Genomic DNA, 21189 nt, shown 5'->3' with positions numbered 1-21189 from the left:
GGGACTGGCTATGGTGGAACTTGTAGCCGAGTGCGTCCTGCAGGACCCGCTCATTTTTACAAAATGAGTCCCTTGCTGCCCATAGCACGTAAAAACGTGCTATGTCGCATATTTTGCTATCACTGAACATACAGTATACTATACACATACTGTACATGCACCGACACACCTATACACATATATACAAATAGCCACACACTTATACACACAGCCACATACTTATATACACAGTCACACACATATACACACACAGCCACACATAAATGCTCACAGCCACACACTTATACACATATACACACAGCCACACACTTATACACAGTCACACACTTGTACACACAGCTACACATATATACACAAATACTTATGCACACAGTCACACATACACACAGCCTCACACATCTCCTATATAATAGCCCAGATCTGTGACTTTGTGACTCATTTGCTAACGCTGGGCGGAGTCACAACATTGGGTGGAGTTATTCAAATAAGTTACAGATCTTAGCAAAGCTATAGGAGACTAGGAGCAGAAGCAGATGGTATGGGCATGGCACAGGCAGGGGTGCATACCTCCCAGCTTTCTTCAGGCAGACAGGGGTGCATACCTCCCAGCTTTCTTCAGGCAGAAGGAGGGACACACGCACGGCAAAAAGGGGCGTGACCAACGAAAAGGGGGCGTAGCTTCACAGGAGTCCCCCATTTTTGTCAGTGAGGGGGCATGCCCAGCGCTCTGTGGGCTGCTGGCATGCCTCCAAGGGCGGATTATGAGTCCAGGGGGGCCAGGGCACTAGAGACAGGGGGGCCCTATCTCATTGCTGTGCCTACTGTGGGGGTGGGGGCGTGGCCTAATCGTGGACCACGTGGCCACACCCCCTTATGCAAATTCCGGGACTTTGTTTTTATTTATGGACTTTTGGCCCCTCAGCTAGGGCTAAATCCAGAGGAGGTGGTCGCTCTCCCCTACACACCCGCACACGCCTCCCTGTAACACCACAGACCTGCCAACACGCAGCAGCGTGTGCGGACTGTACCACAATGCTGTTGCTGGCAGGACGGGGGAGCTTCTGAGCTGGGACAAAGCTACTCCAGCCGGGGGGCCCCATAAAACTGTGGGGCCCACGGTACGTACGCCCTGCTCTCCCCCCTTAATCCGGCTCTGCTGCCGGAACTCCCCCTTAATCCGTACCTCCATATGCCCCCTCTCCCTGTTACCCCTATCCTGGCCCTGTCACCCCTGGCCTGGTCCTGCCGCCCCTATTCTGTCCCTGTCACCCCTATTCTGTCCCTGTCATTTCTGTCCTGGCCCCATCACCCCTGTCCTGGCCCCGTCACCCCTGTTCTGACCCCGTCACCCCTGTCCTGGCCCTGTTACTGCATACCCTCCAACTACCTTTTTGGCAGGTACTGTAACGATTTCTAGGGTTCTCTGTGTGTGCGTACTTGGAAAGATGTCAGCTGAAGCCAGGTGAAAAAATTAAAGTAAAGTTTATTGTGGAAAAAGTAATAGTAAAAATAAATATAAACTGGATCCTTGATTGCATGGAACAAAACACGATAAATGGAATATTTCAGGTTAAACATAGATGCAAAATAAACATGAAGGTATCCGGGTTTAAATCAAGCAGGGGAAAAATAACATACCAAAAACGAAGTGATCAGGCAGGAATGGAAACAAACTGCAAATAATAGTCCAGGAATGTAGATGCTGAACCGGCAGGGTAAGAAGTCCAGAAGCAAGGCACATGAGTTAGCAAACTGCAGGGAAGTCTCCAAGATGCATATAAGGCAGAATCTGGACAGGATTACTGGAGAGAGCCCAGTCTCACTCCATACGGAACCACAATGATCTGCAACTAGGTGCCTGTGAGCTGGAGTTAAATAGCAGCACCAGGTGTTGGGCTCCAGGTGCACACAATCAGGTAATTACCCTGCAGAGGCAGTGTGCAACTGCCATTCAGACCTGAGGCAACAAGTGAGACCCCTAGAGGCAGGAATGAGGTAATGCAAGGCAAAACAAACACAAATATTCCTAACATTATCCCCCCCTTAAACAGGCGGATTCCAGACGCCTCAAAGTTCACCTTCTCTTCTTTTTTCCTCTTTTCTTTTTGGGTTGCCTAGACCTACTAGAAGGTGTCACAAAGACACTACTTGGCAATACAGGTCCATCAATAACAAGTCTAGGATCATACAGAAGCTCACTCTCAGAGTCGGAGCCACAACCCAGCGGTAGAACTGACTTCTTATTTTCCTGTATGGAATCAAGAGCGGATGGTAAATTTGTAGATGCTAAACTTGCCGAGCAATCTGTGTGAACACCTAGAGATACCTGCCCACATCTGAAAAACTGAGGGTGCTCCCCAGACTGCAAAGGCAGGTTCTCAGACGGGCACACCTTAATAGACTCATCTAGGAGAGTGAGGACAGTTGGTGGACAGAATCTTTCGGTCACAGCTTTGAGGAAAGCGGGCAAGTCTTGTAACACTGGATCTCCCTTATCAATAAGACCATTTACCCACTTCAAGGCCCTCCCTCTGAATCTCATACATAAGTTAGCAATGATATCAATAGGGGACAAGTCATCAAAACTCAGAAAATATCTGAAGAGAGCTAAACAGTGAGAGATATTTCCATAAAAATAAGGCAGTTCCTCAACGACTTGGGTTTCCAAATTAGATTTAACATCAGGGAGGATAGACAACTGTGGCCTCCCAGACAAGACGGACTCTTCTTGCACCTTAGACGGAGAAGTCTCAGATGACCTCGGCAGGGCAGATACCTCGGGCAAATCTTGGATCTCGGGCATGGCAGGCACCTCTATCTGGTGCTGGACAGGCGGAACCCCCTCCTGGGGCTGGACAGGCGGAACCCCCTCCTGGGGCTGGACAGGCGGAACCCCCTCCTGGGGCTGGACAGGCGGAACCCCCTCCTGGGGCTGGACAGGCGGAACCCCCTCCTGGGGCAGGACAGGCGGAACCCCCTCCTGGGGCAGGACAGGCGGAACCCCCTCCTGGGGCAGGACAGGCGGAACCCCCTCCTGGGGCTGGGCAGGCAGAACCCCCTCCTGGGGCTGGGCAGGCAGAACCCCCTCCTGGGGCTGGGCAGGCAGAGCCCCCTCCTGGGGCTGGGCAGGCAGAGCCCCCTCCTGGGGCCGGACAGACCTTGGCCGGACCTCTGGCAAGGTGGACACCTCTCGGACCTCTGGCAAGGCGGGCACCTCTCGGACCTCTGGCAAGGCGTGGACCTCTGGCAAGGCGGGCACCTCTTGGACCTCTGGCAAGGCGTGGACCTCTGGCAAGGCGGGCACCTCTCGGACCTCTGGCAAGGCGTGCACCTCTCGGACCTCTGGCAAGGCGTGGACCTCTGGCAAGGCGTGGACCTCTGGCAAGGCGGGCACCTCTCGGACCTCTGGCAAGGCGGGCACCTCTCGGACCTCTGGCAAGGCGTGGACCTCTGGCAAGGCGGGCACCTCTCGGACCTCTGGCAAGGCGGGCACCTCTCGGACCTCTGGCAAGGCGGGGACCTCTCGGACCACTGGCGAAGCGGACACCTCTCGGACCTCTGGCGAAGCGGACACCTCTCGGACCTCTGGCGAAGCGGACACCTCTCGGACCTCTGGCGAAGCGGACACCTCTCGGACCTCTGGCGAAGCGGACACCTCTCGGACCTCTGGCGAAGCGGACACCTCTCGGACCTCTGGCGAAGCGGACACCTCTCGGACCTCTGGCAAAGCGGACACCTCAGGGACCTCATGCCGTGAGGCAAGGGCAACAGGGACCTCATGCCGTGAGGCAAGGGCAACAGGGACCTCATGCCGTGAGGCAAGGGCAACAGGGACCTCATGCCGTGAGGCAAGGGCAACAGGGACCTCATGCCGTGAGGCAAGGGCAACAGGGACCTCATGCCGTGAGGCAAGGGCAACAGGGACCTCATGCCGTGAGGCAAGGGCAACAGGGACCTCATGCCGTGAGGCAAGGGCAACAGGGACCTCATGCCGTGAGGCAAGGGCAACAGGGACCTCATGCCGTGAGGCAAGGGCAACAGGGACCTCATGCCGTGAGGCAAGGGCAGCAGGGACCTCATGCCTGAAGGCAAGGGCAGCAGGGACCGACACCCCTCCTGGGGTCGCAGGGCCGGACACCCCTCCTGGGGTCGCAGGGCCGGACACCCCTCCTGGGGTCGCAGGGCCGGACACCCCTCCTGGGGTCGCAGGGCCGGACACCCCTCCTGGGGTCGCAGGGCCGGGCACCCCTCCTGGGGTCGCAGGGCCGGACACCCCTCCTGGGGTCGCTTGGCCGGACACCCCTCCTGGGGTCGCTTGGCCGGACACCACTCCTGGGGTCGCTTGGCCGGACACCCCTCCTTTCGAAATTTGAGCACCACAGTGGCATAACTGAGCAGAATTTGGCACTATGGCAGAATGAGGAAAGCTCTTTTTATGTTTGCGAGCAGGACATAACTGAATAAAATGTCCCGACCTGCCGCAATAAAAACAGAGCTTCTTATCCCTTCTATGTCTCCTTTCTTCCTCAGAGAGGCTGGGTCGTGGAAAGCTCCAAAACTTGCCTTTGCTTATGCTAGGAAAACAGCAGCCAGAATTGAGAGCACCAGACTGATCTTTTCCCCTTTTTTCCTGCGTCTCTTTAAAGGGAGCAGGTAATCTTACTGAACCTTCAGGCAGAGCAGACAGTATCTCTGAAGATAGGATTTGAATACCCTCCAGTTTCTCTCTGAAATCCACCAGCAATGCAGAACTCAAAAACGGCAAAAACTTGAGAGGCAGGGAACCTTTCTGAAGTGAAGCCATTTTATGAGATTCAGTTGAATCAAAACAAAACTCCTGCACACGTTTATTTTGGCAGATCATTCTGTAACGATTTCTAGGGTTCTCTGTGTGTGCGTACTTGGAAAGATGTCAGCTGAAGCCAGGTGAAAAAATTAAGTAAAGTTTATTGTGGAAAAAGTAATAGTAAAAATAAATATAAACTGGATCCTTGATTGCATGGAACAAAACACGATAAATGGAATATTTCAGGTTAAACATAGATGCAAAATAAACATGAAGGTATCCGGGTTTAAATCAAGCAGGGGAAAAATAACATACCAAAAACGAAGTGATCAGGCAGGAATGGAAACAAACTGCAAATAATAGTCCAGGAATGTAGATGCTGAACCGGCAGGGTAAGAAGTCCAGAAGCAAGGCACATGAGTTAGCAAACTGCAGGGAAGTCTCCAAGATGCATATAAGGCAGAATCTGGACAGGATTACTGGAGAGAGCCCAGTCTCACTCCATACGGAACCACAATGATCTGCAACTAGGTGCCTGTGAGCTGGAGTTAAATAGCAGCACCAGGTGTTGGGCTCCAGGTGCACACAATCAGGTAATTACCCTGCAGAGGCAGTGTGCAACTGCCATTCAGACCTGAGGCAACAAGTGAGACCCCTAGAGGCAGGAATGAGGTAATGCAAGGCAAAACAAACACAAATATTCCTAACAGGTACAGTACCCGCAGCGCCTCCAGACCCCTCCACCAATGCACCACACCTCCGCACCTTCCCCTCCACCACATCCGGCACTCCACCCCTCCCCCACACGCTGTGCCTCCAGACCCCCTACACCACCCGCGGCTCCCACTCCTCCACCCCTTCACCACCCACAGCACCTCCTGACGCCCTCCACCATCCACCCCCCATATATGTCTCCCCCCACACCTGCCCCCCTCCACCCGCAGCATCTGCAGACACCCTCCTCCATCCGCGGTCCCCCCCTCCCCCACCCCTCCCCCACCCCTCCCCCACCCATGGCACCCCCGCACCTGCCCCTCCACCACCTGCAGCGCCTCCGGACCCCCTTCCCCATCCGCTGCACCACCCGTACCTGCCCCTCCCCTACCCACGGCGCCTCCGAACCCCCTACCCCACCCCCGGCACCCCCGCCCCTTCCCATCCCACAGCACCTACGGAACCCTTCACCCATCCGCAACATCCCCGCACCTGCCCCTCTCCCTCCCGTGGCACCCCTGCCCCTCCCCCACCTACAGTGCCTCCAGACCCCTCCCCCATCTGCAGCCCCCACTCCAATACCCCTCCCCCACCGGCAGCACCTCCCGACCCTTCCCCATCCGGGCTCCCCCCGCTTCCGCCCCCCCTCCACCAGCAGCATCTACAGACACCCTCATCCGCAGTCCCCCCCCCCGCACCCGCTATATTCTGTACATCGTGCCCTGCAGGTGCTGTTCACGCCGTCACAAGGGGCTGCGCCTCCTTCACCATCGCACGCCCTTTCATTGTGCAATATTTAACCACTAACAAAGGAATGCAGGTAATACTCCATATAATACAAATATTGAATCCCAGAAAGGCATGCAAGGGTTAAGGGGGTGTAGCCCCATGCGACGGTGTGAAGAGCGCCTGTAGGGTGCGATGAAGCACCTAGTACATACATATATACATACAGCCACACACAGATACACTTATAGATGGTGCCCCCCCCCCTTACCTTTACACAACGCATGGCAGCACATCTTACAGGCAGCAGCTCAGCCTCTGATCCTCCCTCAGTTTCCCACATTGCACGACAGCAGGCAGCCAGTGACTGCACACAGAGCCGTGTAGCCCCGCCCCTACTCGGACTCTCCTAGTTTCACTTTCAAAATCTTGATTGCTACAGCTTTCAGTGCGGTGAGTGTGTGACAGGGGAGGGGGACAGGAGGCTTCAGATGCCAGCGCCGCTGCCTGTCATAGAGTGTGACAGGCGCAGCAGCCGGCATCAGCAGCAGAACTCAGCATAGGGATGCAGAGCGGGTAGAGCGCCTCTCCTACCTGGCGCCTACCTGCACTGCATCCCTTTGCTGAGCGGTAAGCGCCGGGCCTGCATCTGAGCCACAGTGCTCACACGCAGCAAGTGATCTGCGATGGCGGTCGCACAGAGGAATTAATTGCAAAGTGAGTGACAGGAAGACAGCGTTTGGGGGTGGTATCGGGGAGTGGTACCGATGTATCAGAAATAATACTACGCAGATGGAAATTATACGACTGCAGTGGGTGGCCCCAGTGGCGGATCCAGAGGGGGGGGCACTCGGACCCGTGCCCCCCCCTATCATTTGTGGCCCCGTCCCTCGTCCCCTCCCGGCACCGGTGCCGCACAGGTAGATGACGGGCGCCTGCTGAGATTGTGTTACCAGCGGGCGCCCATCTCCCTGCACAGCGGCAGCCGGAGGCAGGAGCTCAGTACTGAGCTCCAGGTTCCGGCGCTGTCACTGTGCGGTGTGCGCTATGGGAGAGACATCAGTCATGACGTCTCTCTTATAGTGCTGTGGAGCGGACGCCAAGAGGAGGACTGCAGCGGTCTGGAAGCAGGAACGGGTCTCGGTAAGTATGATGTTTTTTTCTTCCTTAGTGTAGTGGGGGCATCTACTGGGGCAAACTATGGGGGGGGACATTATTACTGGGGGGCATCAACAAGGGGCATTGCTACTGTGGGGGGCATTACTACTGGGGGCAAACTACTGGGGCATTTTTACTGGGGGGCATTTACTGGGGGCATTACTACTGGGGGGTCATCAATTGGGGGTCATTTTTACTGGGGGCCATCGACTGGGGGCATTATTACTGGGGGTCATCTACTGGGGCATTACTACTGGGGGGTCATATATTGGGGGCAAACTCCTAGGGAGAATTACTACTGGGGGCAAACTACTGGGGGACATTATTACTGGGGGCATCTACTGGGGGCAAACTCTGGGGGACATTATTACTGGGGGCCAACTACAAAGGGGCTAACTACTGGGGGCATACTACAGGAGGGCATTACTACTGGCGGCGTAACTACAGGGACATTACTACTGGCGGCTTAACTACAGGGGCATTACTACTTGGGGGCTAAACTACAGGGGGGGCAAACTACTGGAGGCATAACTACAGGGGCCAAACTACTGGGGGATAACTACAGGGGCCAAACTACTGGGGCATTACTACTGGGGGCTAAACTGCAAGTGGGGCATAACTACAGGGGCTAAACTACAATGGGGCAAACTACAGGGGGCTTTACTACTAGTGGCTAAACTACAAGCAGGCAAACTACTGGGGGCATTACCACTGGGAGGCTAAACTAAAGGGGGGGGGGTAAACTACTGGGGGTCATAACTGCAGGGGCATTACCACTGGGGGCATAACTGCTAGGGCGCTAAATTACTGGGGGCATTACTACAGGCAACATTACTACTGGGGTCAATACAGGCATTGCATAAGGGGCACCACTACTATGGGGTCTATATAAGGGGCACTACCAGTACAGTGGGCATTGTATAAGAAGCGCCACCTCACATGCACCGAAGCTGCACGCAAATGTACTTGCCCCTTCCATGGTGCCCCCCCTATAATTTTCTTCTGGATCCGCCCCTGGGTGGCCCTATGCTCAGATGAGCTTCTGGCCATAGTAGCATATAATCGCAATTGCGTACAGCAAAAGATAGCAGCAGCAATTGCAAGAAGAACCACATCTGAATTAGGATCCATATTATAAGAAATGTAAGTATATACATTACACACAATAGACAGTCCTGTACTGACATTCAGTTAACTCAAAATGTATGAGATGTAAAAACTCACATTTTTTTTACTTATACTATAACTCAATAGTTACATTGTGAAAATAAAGTAACATTATGTATTTATTAGCGAAAATAAATATAAGCCGAATTGCAGTAAGTGATCTGACAACAATGTGTGCTCATACACAGTTCAGGGTTGTTTAGAGACAATATGGCTCCACATACAAACAGTAAAAATGCTCCTACCCCAACCACGTGGATATTTGAAAGGTGTAGCATATCGAGAAATAGGGGGTTTGGCTTCACTGCAAGGGCATGGCCTTGAGGAAAAGAGACTACCTTAAACCCCAGTTTTGCACCCTACAGCCTCCAGACACTGGCCGCCACAGGGCAAAAGAAATCCTGATTCATGTCCCTTACATTATTTGTCATTTTTCCCTCTTATAGTAATATTCCTTACACATTATGCCACATACTGTAATGACCTTACATATTATGCACCACATCGTAATGCTCATTACACATTATGCCCCACATAATAATGCCCATTACGCCAGACACCACAATGCACTGGGGCCCATACCCATCCTCCAGCAGTAGGGGTAGGGGGTGCTATCAGCTGCAATTTGGTCCCGGGGTTGGTAGGGGATGTTCTATCTTCCGCTCAGCATTTAGGACCTGGAGTAGTAATTTCTGCTAATTACGCCTTTATTGCACAGATGGAGGGAGATGGGGCGGGAGTGAGAACACTAAACTGTAGAAGGGGGCATTGGGCTGAATGAAGGGGTCCCAGTACATGACTTTCACAGTGGTAGGGGGTGTTTAATATGCAGGGGAGGGGTGGATAGTGGAGTGGGCTTAATATTCATCATTTATTGGTGGGAGGGCGGCTTGCTTGACTGCAGATATCTCCAGTTCCTGGAAATAGATATCTTAGCTTTTAATGGGATAAAAAATTATAGAGTCCCACCTTTCAGGAGATACTGTTATTTGGGGATCAGAGTTCAGGAGCCAGACTAATCCACTGATGAAACTATAAAACTGCATACTAGGCATGTGGAACTGGAGCAGAAACCAGCTGCTGGAAGGCTTATATCTCTGGTTCTGGGCATAGTAGAGACAATCTGTCAGTGTTCACCAAAAGGGAGAGCCCCAACTTTTGGAGTATACCCTCATAAAAACAAGAAGTCCGACAGAACCCAAGATATCTGACTGGGAAGAGCAATTAACAGGCTTGGATGAGGACCACTGCTTTGAAGTCGGATATCTCTGGTTCCTCAGGGCCAACTTTCAAAAATATGGTACCCCTCGAAAAAGGTGTCCCTCAGCTATCGGCCTAGGGCCCTTATACTCCTGGGACCCTTGAAAAACTGCTGATTGAGCCTATACAAAAAGACAGCTCTGCAGTAATGCTCCTTACACATTATGCACCACACAGTAATGGCCCTTTCACATTATGCACCACATCATAATGCCCATTACACATTATGCCCCACACAGTAATGCCTCTTACACATTACACCTGACACTGTAACACCCCTTACACATTATGCCACATAACGTAATGCCCCTTACACATTATGCACCACACCGTAGTACCCCTTACTCATTACACCAGACACTGTAATACTTCTTACACATTATGCCCCATACTGTAATACTCCTTACACATTATGTACCATACTGTAATGCCCCTGACACATAAATGCCCCACACTGTAATTCCCCTTACACATTATGCCCTACACTGTAATGCCCACTACACATTATTCCACACACCGTAATGGCCACTACATATTATGCACCTCATCGTAGTACCCCTTACACATCATACCACACACCATAATGCCCCTTACACATTATGCCCCACACTGTAATGCCCCTTACACATTATGCACCACACTGTAATGCCCCTTACACATGATTTCCCACACAATAATGCCCTTACACCTTATACCAGACACCATAATGCCCCTTACACATTATACCAAACACCGTAATACCCCTTACACATTATAAACCACACTGTAAAGCCCCTTACACATTATGCACCACAACGTAATGCCCTTTACACATTATGCCACATACTGTAATGCCCCTTGCACATTATGCACCACACCGTAATACCCTTTACACATTTTGCACCACACTGTGATGCCCCTTACACAATATAACAGATATCGTAATCATAATACCCTTATAACACTAAGTGCCCTTTACACCTTATTATACTCCACACAGTAATGCCCCTTGCATCATATTATGCTCCTTACACCATATTATGCCCCACACAGATGTACCTATAAATTTTGCATCTTATTCGCTTTGCAGATGCAGCGAAACACCACTCACAGTGTACTACAGACACTGAGCTGTGACTGTAGCGGCACAACAATTCGTTTTAAACACATACAAAGGTGCAGTTGAAATACAATGGAACATGGAGTGAGAAAAAGCCACGGATGCTACATCAGAGCCCTTTTTGCACAGATTCAAACCCATTCGCACACAGATGTACTAATGTAGCACATCAAATTGATCAGTGTAATCTAGAAAAAGTAGTTTTGTTGTTCCCAGATTTATTTTTGTGAAAAAGAAGAACATCTTGGGCTCTGTGTACTAGCCTCTGAGTTGCCGGAGGTGCTGGACTTTCTGAGAGTTTGCCCGTTTTTTTAAAGCAGCAATCTTTTACAAGGCAAAATCAGGTTGGTCCCGCCTCCGAGTTGCCGGAGGTGCAGAAAGCTCTGCACCACCAGCAACATGGAGGCTATTACATTTAGCCCACAATGTGCTTCTTGGCACTTGGCGTGGCTGAGTCACTTGTGCCCTGGAGTGCTAAGAGAAACAATTTTCTGCGGCATAAGCATCAGTGTATGAGGACAAATCTCTAAACTCACACTTCTGTACAGCCTTGAGGTCGAGACAGAGCAGCAGAGACGTGGGCAAAGCAGCAGATAGAAAGCTGGCGTGGTCAGACAGAGCAGCAGAGAGATGGGTGGAGCAGGAGATATAGAGGGGTGTGGTAAGACAAAGCAGCAGTGAGGTGAGCAGCAGATATAAAGGGGGCGTGGTCAAACAGAGCAGCTGAGAGATGGGTGGAGCAGCAGATATAGAGGGGTGTGGTAAGACAAAGCAGCAGTGAGGTGAGCAGCAGATAGAAAGGGGGCGTGGTGAGATAGAGCAGCAGAGAGGAGGGCAGAGCAGCAGATAGACAGGGACATGGCCAGACAGAGCAGCAGTGAGGTGGGGAAGAGCAGCAAACAGAAAGAGGGCATGTTCAGACAGAAGTAAGGTGGGCGGAGCATCAGATAGAAAGGGGGTGAGGGGTGACAGAGCAGCAGAGAAGGGGCATGGTCAGACAGACTAGGGACAGAGTAGAGGAAGGGGCCTAAGCTGAGTTCCTTTACTAGTTATAAATAAATTAAATTTCTACAGCTGTTTTTAATTTATTTTGTTTTATTTTATTCTACAGAACATAGACCATGGAATACAAGTCACCAGCTGCAGAATTCCCACACTGGAGGTACTAGCTATTTAGATGTTTATTTAAAGTGAAATTTAGAAATCTTAATACGTGTTTCTCGTTAAAACTATCCTAATATCATCAGTTTAGTTTGCCTGCTCCGGTAAGCGGGTCCCGCCTCCTCGCCCGTTGCCTTTTTCCCAGTGATATTAGGGAATATGGCACATGTGCACTAGAGAGCAAAGACTCGCTGTGCGGCGCCATCTTACCAGAGATGTCACTTAGAAGATGGACCCGTGGGAGGAGGATGGACCCACTTCCTGGAGCAAGATAAGCTTCCTCGGGGGGTAGGGGGTGCCCATATACTAGACGACTTGTAAACGATGCAATCTCTTTAACGATTTTCCTTGAACTACCCGGCAGCTCCCCGGCAGTCCTGGACTTACAGTATAGTGCAGTACACCAGGGCTACAAATAGAGGGGGTCTAAGGGGGCGTGCGCCCCGGGTGCAGGATTTGAGGGGCCCCGAGGAGTTACAGAGAAGCAGGGTTATTTTGCTGTTTTTCTTACCGGCAGTGCTGTGCTGCTCGAGTGAGACAGCAGACAGCTCCCAGTGTCTCTGACCCACCTGTCTGCCCGCAGCTGGCTCTGATGCTGTGCGGATGAGCTCCAGTACCTGGGATCTCTCCTCTGCCGGCTACTGTCTTAAACTCTCTTCCTTGTCATGCAGTGCTGCGACTAGCGTGCGGTGCACCGTGTAAGCTATAGAAGTGAGCTACACACCTTTGAGAGGACACGTTGCCCCAGACTTTTGCTTGTTAACAGGTGCAGTCACCGATGTTGCAGAAATCAAAAGCTCACTTTGCCAGCTATCCAATTAACAGTGGAAATTAAAGGGGTCATTCAGAGTTGATCGCTCGCTAGCAGTTTTTAGCAGCCGTTCAAACGCTATGCCGCCGCTCACTTAGCTTAGCAGAAGTGCGAACGGTTGTATCGCAGAACGGCTACAAAATGTTTTTGTGTAGTTTCAGAGTAGCTCAAAACCTACTCAGCGCTTGTGATCACTTCAGGCTATTCAGTTCCGGATTTGACGTCACAAACCCGCCCAGCGTTCCCCCAGCCACGCCTGCGTTTTTACGCACACTCCCTGAAAACGGTCAGTTGCCACCCAGAAACGCCCACTTCATGTCAATCACTCCGTACGTTGTGCGTGCGCATTGCGCCACATACATATGTTCAGAACTGACGTTTTTTAGCCTGATCGCTGCGCTGTGAACAAATGCAGCTAGCGATCAACTCGGAATGACCCCCTAAGGGCCCAATTCAGATCTGATCGCAGCAGCAAATGTGTTAGCTAATGGGCATAACCAGGGGCCTACTTCAGAGTTGATTGAAGAACCAAATTTGCTAGCAGTTGGGCAAAACCATGTGCACTGCAGGGGGGGCAGATATAATATGTGAAGAGAGAGTTAGATTTGGGTGGGGTGTGTTCAAACTGAAATCTAAATTGCAGTGTAAAAATAAAGTAGCCAGTATTTACCCTGCACAGAAACAAAATAACCCACACAAATCTAACTCTCTCTCTGCAAATGTTATATCTGCCCCCCCCCCCCCCCCCCCCTGCAGTGCACATGGGCCCTCATTCCGAGTTGATCGCTCGCTAGCTATTTTTTGCAGAGCAGCGATCAGATAGTCGCCGCCCCCGGGGGAGTGTATTTTTGCTTTGCAAGTGTGCGATCGCATGTGCAGCCGAGCGGGACGAAAATGTTTTTTGCAGTTTCTGAGTGGGTCTGAACTTACTCAGCCCTTGCGATCACTTCAGCCTGTCCGGTCCCAGAATTGACGTCAGACACCCGCCCTGCAAACGTCTGGACATGCCTGTGTTTTCCCTACCACTCCCAGAAAACGGTCAGTTGACACCCATAAACAGCTTCTTCCTGTCAAACTCGTTGCGATCAGTTGTGTGAATGGATTAGTCGCTAGAAGCATTGCACAGCAACGATGCTGTTTGTACCCATACGACGCACGTGCACATTGTGGTGCATACGCATGCGCAGTAGTAACCTGATCGCTGTGTGGCCAAAAAATGGCAGCGAGCGATTAACTCGGAATGACCCCCATGGTTTTGCCCATTAACTAACAAATTTGCTGCTGTGTTCAGATCTGAATTACCCCCTAAGAGCCTGGACAACCTCAAAATCTCACTGAGTATCACTACAGCAGCTTTGTGGTGAGTTTAAAGACAGACTTTATTATCGGCACTGTGCTTTCAGTTAGCAGTATCAACCCCCGCTTTGCCCCCAGATGGGGGAATTTGGTGTAGTTTATAGAGGGATGTAGTGTAGTGATGTTGTAGTGTACCATATTGTATGTAGTGTAGTAATGTATTGCAGTATATAGGGGCATGTAGTGCACTGATGTGGTATAGCATATAAGGGGATGTAGTGTAGGGATGTAGTGTTAAATATCTCCTATATAATAGCCCAGATCTGTGACTTTGTGACTCATTTGCTAACGCTGGGCGGAGTCACAACACTGGGTGGAGTTAGTCAAATGAGTAACAGATCTGGGCAAAGCTATAGGAGACTAGGAGCAGAAGCAGATAGTATGGGCATGGCACAGGCAGGGGTGCACACCTCCCAGCTTTCTTCAGGCAGAAGGAGGGACACACGCACAGCAAAAAAAGGGGCGTGGTCAACGAAAATGGGGCGTGGCTTCACAGGAGTCCCCCATTTTCGTCAGTGAGGGGGCATGCCCAGCGCTTTGTGACACCCTTATGCAAATTCCGGGATTTTTTTATTTATTTATGGAATTTTGGCCCCTCAGCTAGGGCTAAATCCAGAGGAGGTGGTTGCTCTCCCCTACACACCCGCACAGGCAGAAGAAAGCAGGGAGGCTGCTGCCTCACTGCAACACCACAGACCTGCCAATATGCAGCAGCGTGTGCTGACTGTACCACAATGCTATTGCTGGCAGGACGGGGGAGCTTCTGAGCTGGGACAAAGCTACTCCAGCCGGGGGGCCCCCTAAAACCGTGGGGCCCACGGTACGTACGCCCTGCTCCCCCCCCCCTTAATCCGGCTCTGCTGCCGGAACTCCCCCTTAATCCGTACTCCCTTATGCCCCCTCTCCCTCCGTCTCCACTAAATATTCACCGCTGCTCTGCTAAGCAGAACAGCGAGTACAGGAGCTTTACAACTGCCCCCCCCCACCGCGGGACACTGCGACCCGCGGGTGGGACAGCGGGACAGACCCCAAAAAATGGGACTGTTCCGCGAAAATCGGGACAGTTGGGAGGTATGCGGGTGTGTGAGGGGGTATGCCGTACAGACAGACGGGCACCGGCTCACTGTGTGCTTGACGCCCCACATCAGCATACTCAGCAGGGTCTCTCTGGCGCGGAGGTGCGTCACTTTCTGGCACACTCCACGCTTCTTAGCTGCAGTTTTGTGGGGCACCTGCCGCTGTGCAGGTTCCGTACTACCTCTCCAGCCCCGGCAAACCCACCGCTAGCTGCAGCACTGCCGCCCGCAGTGAGGTGCGCCCAGCTCCTTCACACACTTTAGCCCGCGGGTAGCTCTGCAGAAGTCCGAGCTGCTTGCAGGCTCCGATCATCTCCTCCCTCCAGCCGCAGTGTCTCCTGGGAGCTAACCAGTCACTCCCAGTCTCCCCTTACCACAGTGCCCGGCAGCCGCGAGGTCCGCTTCGTGTGCATGCTATGACCCCCTCCTCCCTCCAGTAACAGCGTCTCCTGGGGGCTATCCAGTCACTCTCAGTCTACCCTTACCTCAGTGCCCGGCAGCTGCGCGAGGTCCGCGGTGTGTGACTGAGGAGGGGGGGAGGGATGCTGACGGGTAGAGGAAGCAGGACTACAGCCTGAGAGAGTCAGCCATGCCAAGTCTCCACCAGCGGCAGATTCCAACAGGTTGGAGTGGAACAGCAGCAGCAGTGACTCCGGTAATACACATATGTCTGTCACCACTGTTTTGTCCCTAATACCAATCTCTCCCGTGCCCTCTGTTCTGTCATGTCCCTGTCACCCCTGTCACCCTTATCCTGGCCCTTTCACCCTTATGCTGGCCCTGTTACCCCTATCCTGGCCCTGTCACCCCTGGCCTGGTCCTGCCGCCCCTATTCTGTCCCTGTCACCCCTATTCTATCCCTGTCATTTCTGTCCTGGCCCCGTCACCCCTGTCCTGGCCCCGTCACCCCTGTTCTGACCCCGTCACCCCTGTCCTGGCCCTGTTACTGCATACCCTCCAACTACCTTTTTGGCAGGTACAGTACCCGCAGCGCCTCCAGACCCCTCCACCAATGCACCACACCTCCGCACCTTCCCCTCCACCACATGCGGCACTCCACCCCTCCCCCACACGCTGTGCCTCAAGACCCCCTCCACCACCCGCGGCTCCCACTCCTCCGCCCCTCCACCACCCACAGCACCTTCAGACCCCCTCCACCATCCACCCCCCATATATGTCTCCCCCCACACCTGCCCCCCTCCACCCGCAGCATCTGCAGACACCCTCCTCCATCCGCGGTCCCCCCCTCACCCACCCCTCCCCACCCCTCACCTCCCATGGCACCCCCGCACCTGCCCCTCCACCACCTGCAGCGCCTACGGACCCCCTTCCCCATCTGCCGCACCACCCGTACCTGCCCCTCCCCTACCCACGGCGCCTCCGAACCCCCTACCCCACCCCCGGCACCCCCGCCCCTTCCCATCCCACAGCACCTACGGAACCCTTCACCCATCCGCAACATCCCCGCACCTGCCCCTCTCCCACCCGTGGCACCCCTGCCCCTCCCCCACCTACAGTGCCACCGGACCCCTCCCCCATCTGCAGCCCCCACTCCAATGCCCCTCCCCCACCTGCAGCACCTCCCAACCCTTCCCCATCCGGGCTCCCCCCGCTTCCGCCCCCCCTCCACCCGCAGCATCTACAGACACCCTCCCTCATCCGCAGCCCCCCCCCCCCGCACCGGCTATATTCTGTACATCGTGCCCTGCAGGTGCTGTTCATGCCGTCGCAAGGGGCTGCGCTTCCTTCACCATTGCACGCCCTTTCATTGTGCAATATTTAACCACTAACAAAGGAATGCAGGTAATACTCCATATAATACAAATATTGAACCCCAGAAAGGCATGCAAGGGTTAAGGGGGTGTAGCCCCTTGCGACGGTGTGAAGAGCGCCCGTAGGGTGCGATAAAGCACCTAGTATAGGGTATGTAGTGCAGTGTATAGGGGCATGTAGTGTAGTGATGTAGTGCAGCATATGGGGTATGTAGTGTAGTGATGTAGTTCAGCGTGTAGGGGATGTAGTGCAGTGGATAGGAGAATGTAGTGCAGTGGATAGGAGAATGTAGTGCAGTGATGAAGTATTATGATATAGTGCAGTGATATAGTGCAATGCATGGGGACACATAGGGGGGCATGTAGTGAAACACGCTGCTGGGGGACATGTGAGGCTTAGGGCATTTGGGGCACATAGGGGAATATTGTCCAATAGTATCCCCTTTTTTTCAAAATGTTTGATAATCTGATTATTTTGGTGTGACAGGGTTTGTTTATTTTATTTTTTTGGGGGGGAGGGCGCCAAATTACTGCCTTGCCTCTGGTGACAAAAATCCTAGTTTCGGCTCTGAGTACACATAAGCTGTATCTCAAAGATCTTGCAAAAGATCTAGGAGTGGCCACATCCAGGCGCATGCTGTCGTTACTGATAGCTTCAGATCTTCTCTGCAGCAGGGAAGATCAGAACATCTCACTAACGACCCACAGAACTGGATGTAGACTGTGAAAATTGGTGGTGAACAGTGAGGGTCGTGTAAGGGCAGTTGGTAACTCTGTATTGGACATGTTGAGCTTTAGGTAGCGTTGGGACATACCTACAGAGATAGCATAGTTGGCCACACAACACAGTACATAAGGGGAGAGGTCTGGGGAGGAGAGGTAGATTTAGGTGCTGTCAGGGTGGAGGTTGCACTGGAGGCAAAATTAGTTAATCAAACAAAGGATGTACAGTGGGAAAAACAAAGGGCTTAGATCAGAGTCTTGTGGATCCCCAACAGATAGTAGGAAGTGAACCAGGAGAGAATTGTGTCATGTGATCCAGACCAATTGAGGGAAGGGTGTGTTAGACAGTGGATCACTCTGGGGTCTGTCTCAGTTCCCAGCACTAGAGGCAGCTTCACTGCTCTATGGTTTTCCCTCCTTGTGTTAGCTCAGTGCAGGAGGAGGTACTTAGCATCCTCACAGTAGGGATGGCCATTGGTGGGTTATCCATCAATGTTATCATCGGGGGATAGCCTCAATGGTGGGCAACCATCTGTAAGGGAACCATCTTGTGGTATTGCCTATCGATGGTCCCCGTTACTTTAGTATTGAGGAAGACGCAGGCCAATCAGAGCCCAGGGGCATGGCTTCATGGGTGTCCGGGGGGCGGAGCTATGCTCCATGTCCCTGACACCCTAGATAAAAAATAAAAAAATATATTTGATAGCTCTTTAACATGGATGGCGGGAAACCATCTGGTTCTCCCCCATCTATGGTAAAAGTAGTTACCATCGGTCATAGATTTTTAATCATCGATGGTCTAAGGCCATCCCTACTTCACAGTCAGAGAGAGTTGTTCCTGGGAGAGACAACTGCACTGACGTGCAGCTTCTGCTCTCCTCAGTGTGTGACCTTGTCTACCCCGCAGCTGCACCCTGTGTGTATGCAGCCGCATCCTGTGTTTACCAAGTTGCTGTGTTACCGCTGTACTGCTTCACATGTATACTGTGAGTTCCTGCTGCTGCAGAATATCTTCTATATATACTACAAGCTGTTATCTCTGTTATATGAATAAACCAATCATCCCGATTAAGTGCAGTTGTGTGGACTAACATCCCTATCCGACACCGCAACACTCTGCCAACAGGTTAAGGGCCCAGGACCCCAAGTCGGAAAGGCATTCTAAAAAAGAGGTACACAAGAAATAAAAGTGCAGCTGATTAAAAAATTAGTACTTTAATTAATAGAGAGAAGAATGTACAGTATAGGGAACAGCGTGAACTTTTCAAACCTAAAAGGCTCAGAGAATTATACAACATGGAAATTCGCCATGGAGATGTTGCTTATATGGGAAAAGTTGTGGAAAGTCACAATTGAGCCAGTTGAATTGGATAGAACCAACAGGACGATAGGCTTGGCCATGGAACAACAGGTCTACTCCATTATCAGCGGGAAAGTGTCAGCCAAAGACATGTAGGCATCTCTGCAAATGGCGTATGAGGACAAAGATCTGATGAGAAGAATAAACTTGAGGCGTATGCTGTACGGGATAAAGTTAAGTGCCTGTAAAGACATGAACAATTATATTGATAAAATACTGTCAATAGCTCAGCAGTTGGCATCTGTAGGGGCACAGGTGGATGACGAGGAAGTGGCGGTTGTGATGTTACAAAATCTGACACCAGAATTTGATTTCCTGGTAGTAGCTTTGGAGTATAACAATACCAAGCTGACAACAGAAATTGCAAAAGCCAAGCTGCTGCAGTTCCAAGAACGTATTCCTGTTGAGGCACATGCTGAGGATTCTGCCTTATTCACGAAAAGGTACTAAGCCCAGAAAGCTCAAGTTCAAGTGCTTTATTTGTCACAAGGTAGGGGCACAAGGCCTTAGAGTGCAGACTGAGAAATTGCAGCGGTACGCAGAAGAAGCGTGACAAACCAAATGAGTCAGCACTGAATGTAGCAAATAGTAACAAGTAGGATTGCTGGTACATGGACTCGTGGGCCACTAGGCATTTCAGATGTAATCAGGAATAGCTCAATTCACTGACAGCATGTGAACCCATTACAGTAAAAGTGGTTGGAAACAAAGTACTTACTGCTTCAATATTTGGGACAATCACAGTACGTCTAAGAATTAAAGGTGAAACAGTTATTACGGACACCCAAGATGTCTTGTTTGTGCCAGATTTGGAAAGCAATCTCATTGTAACCCTTTTTCTCCAGGATACTTATAGCAGAGTCCAGTTTGCAAAGGGAAAATGTATGGTGCTAAATAGGGAAGCCAATCCCGGGCCATTTTTTCAATCCCAGGTATCGGGATTGAAAAATGGTCAATCCCGGGATTCCAGGGAGACCCGGGATTGGCTTTAGACTTTGTCCGGCCATCGCCCCGCCCCTCCCCACCCGCCCTGCAGGCATAAAAAAAACCCTACAAACCTGCACAGAGAGGTAGCGGGTGAGGAGGAGCCGGCGGGTGAGTGCTGGGGAGCCGGCGGGTGAGTGCTGGGGAGCCGGGAGGAGGCGGCGGGTGAATGCAGGGGGAGCCGGGACGATGCGGCGAGTGAAGTCCGCCATACTTTCTGGCTCTGCGGGTGCTGACAGCACAGCGTGACCTCACAGTCACAGGTTACGCTGCGCAGGGGGAGACAGGAGGAGGGAGCCAGGCAGCGTCTGAGCGTCCTGAGGACGCTCAACGCTGATCCCTCAATCCCCGGGATTGGAGCTTCCAATCCCGGGATTGAAGCTTCCAATCCCGGGATTGAATCCCGGCCGTTTTTGGGCCTAAATCCCGGGATCCCGCCGATCCCGATCCCGGGATTGGCCTCCCTAGTGCTAAATGAGAAAGGGACTGTAATTGCTTCAGCAACCCAGTGCAAACAACTGTATGTCCCGGACACAGAGCAGTGTTCTGCAATGGCGGCCTCTGATTCAAACTAGTCGATGGAGCCGTGGCACAGGTGCCTAGGTCATCTGGGATATGACAACGTACAGAAACTACTCGATGGAATGGCAACTGGAATCACTGTGAGGAATACTGAGAGACCTGTGTGTGACAGTTGTATAAAAGGAAAGCAGACTCCATTCCTAAGTCTACTAGTAGAGCGGAAATACCACTAACCCTAGTGCATACTGATGTATGTGGTCCGATAGAGATTGGATCAATGAGTCGCTACAGGTATTTTATAACATTTATTGATGATTCCACAAGGAAGACACTTACATTTCATGAAAGCTAAAAGTGAAGTTGGCAATAAAATTGTGGAATACAAGAACCTGGTGGAGACTCAGATGGGTCTGAAATTAAAAGTCTTGAGATCCGACAATGGCGGAGAGTATGACAACAGAGTTTTAACACAGTTCCTGAAAAAATATGGCACACAGCATCAACTAACTATTGC

At 51.8% G+C, this 21189-nt stretch overlaps 1 protein-coding gene across 2 annotated transcripts in view; it reads left to right on the top strand.

The window, feature by feature from the left end:
• The window catches only part of LOC134958390 (uncharacterized), a 308066-nt gene that overhangs the window by 77867 nt on the left and 209010 nt on the right, over window positions 1-21189 (top strand). For both annotated transcript variants that reach the window (XM_063940954.1, XM_063940953.1), the window contains exon 8: window positions 12022-12072. In XM_063940954.1, the coding sequence (XP_063797024.1) occupies window positions 12022-12072 (51 nt within the window). The remainder of the gene's footprint in view (window positions 1-12021; window positions 12073-21189) is intronic.

The sequence above is a fragment of the Pseudophryne corroboree genome, chromosome 9 (assembly GCF_028390025.1).
Source record: "Pseudophryne corroboree isolate aPseCor3 chromosome 9, aPseCor3.hap2, whole genome shotgun sequence".
NCBI lineage: Eukaryota > Metazoa > Chordata > Amphibia > Anura > Myobatrachidae > Pseudophryne > Pseudophryne corroboree.
The sequence above is the reverse complement of the archived record's forward strand: the minus strand, read 5'-3'. Positions and strand labels throughout refer to the sequence as shown.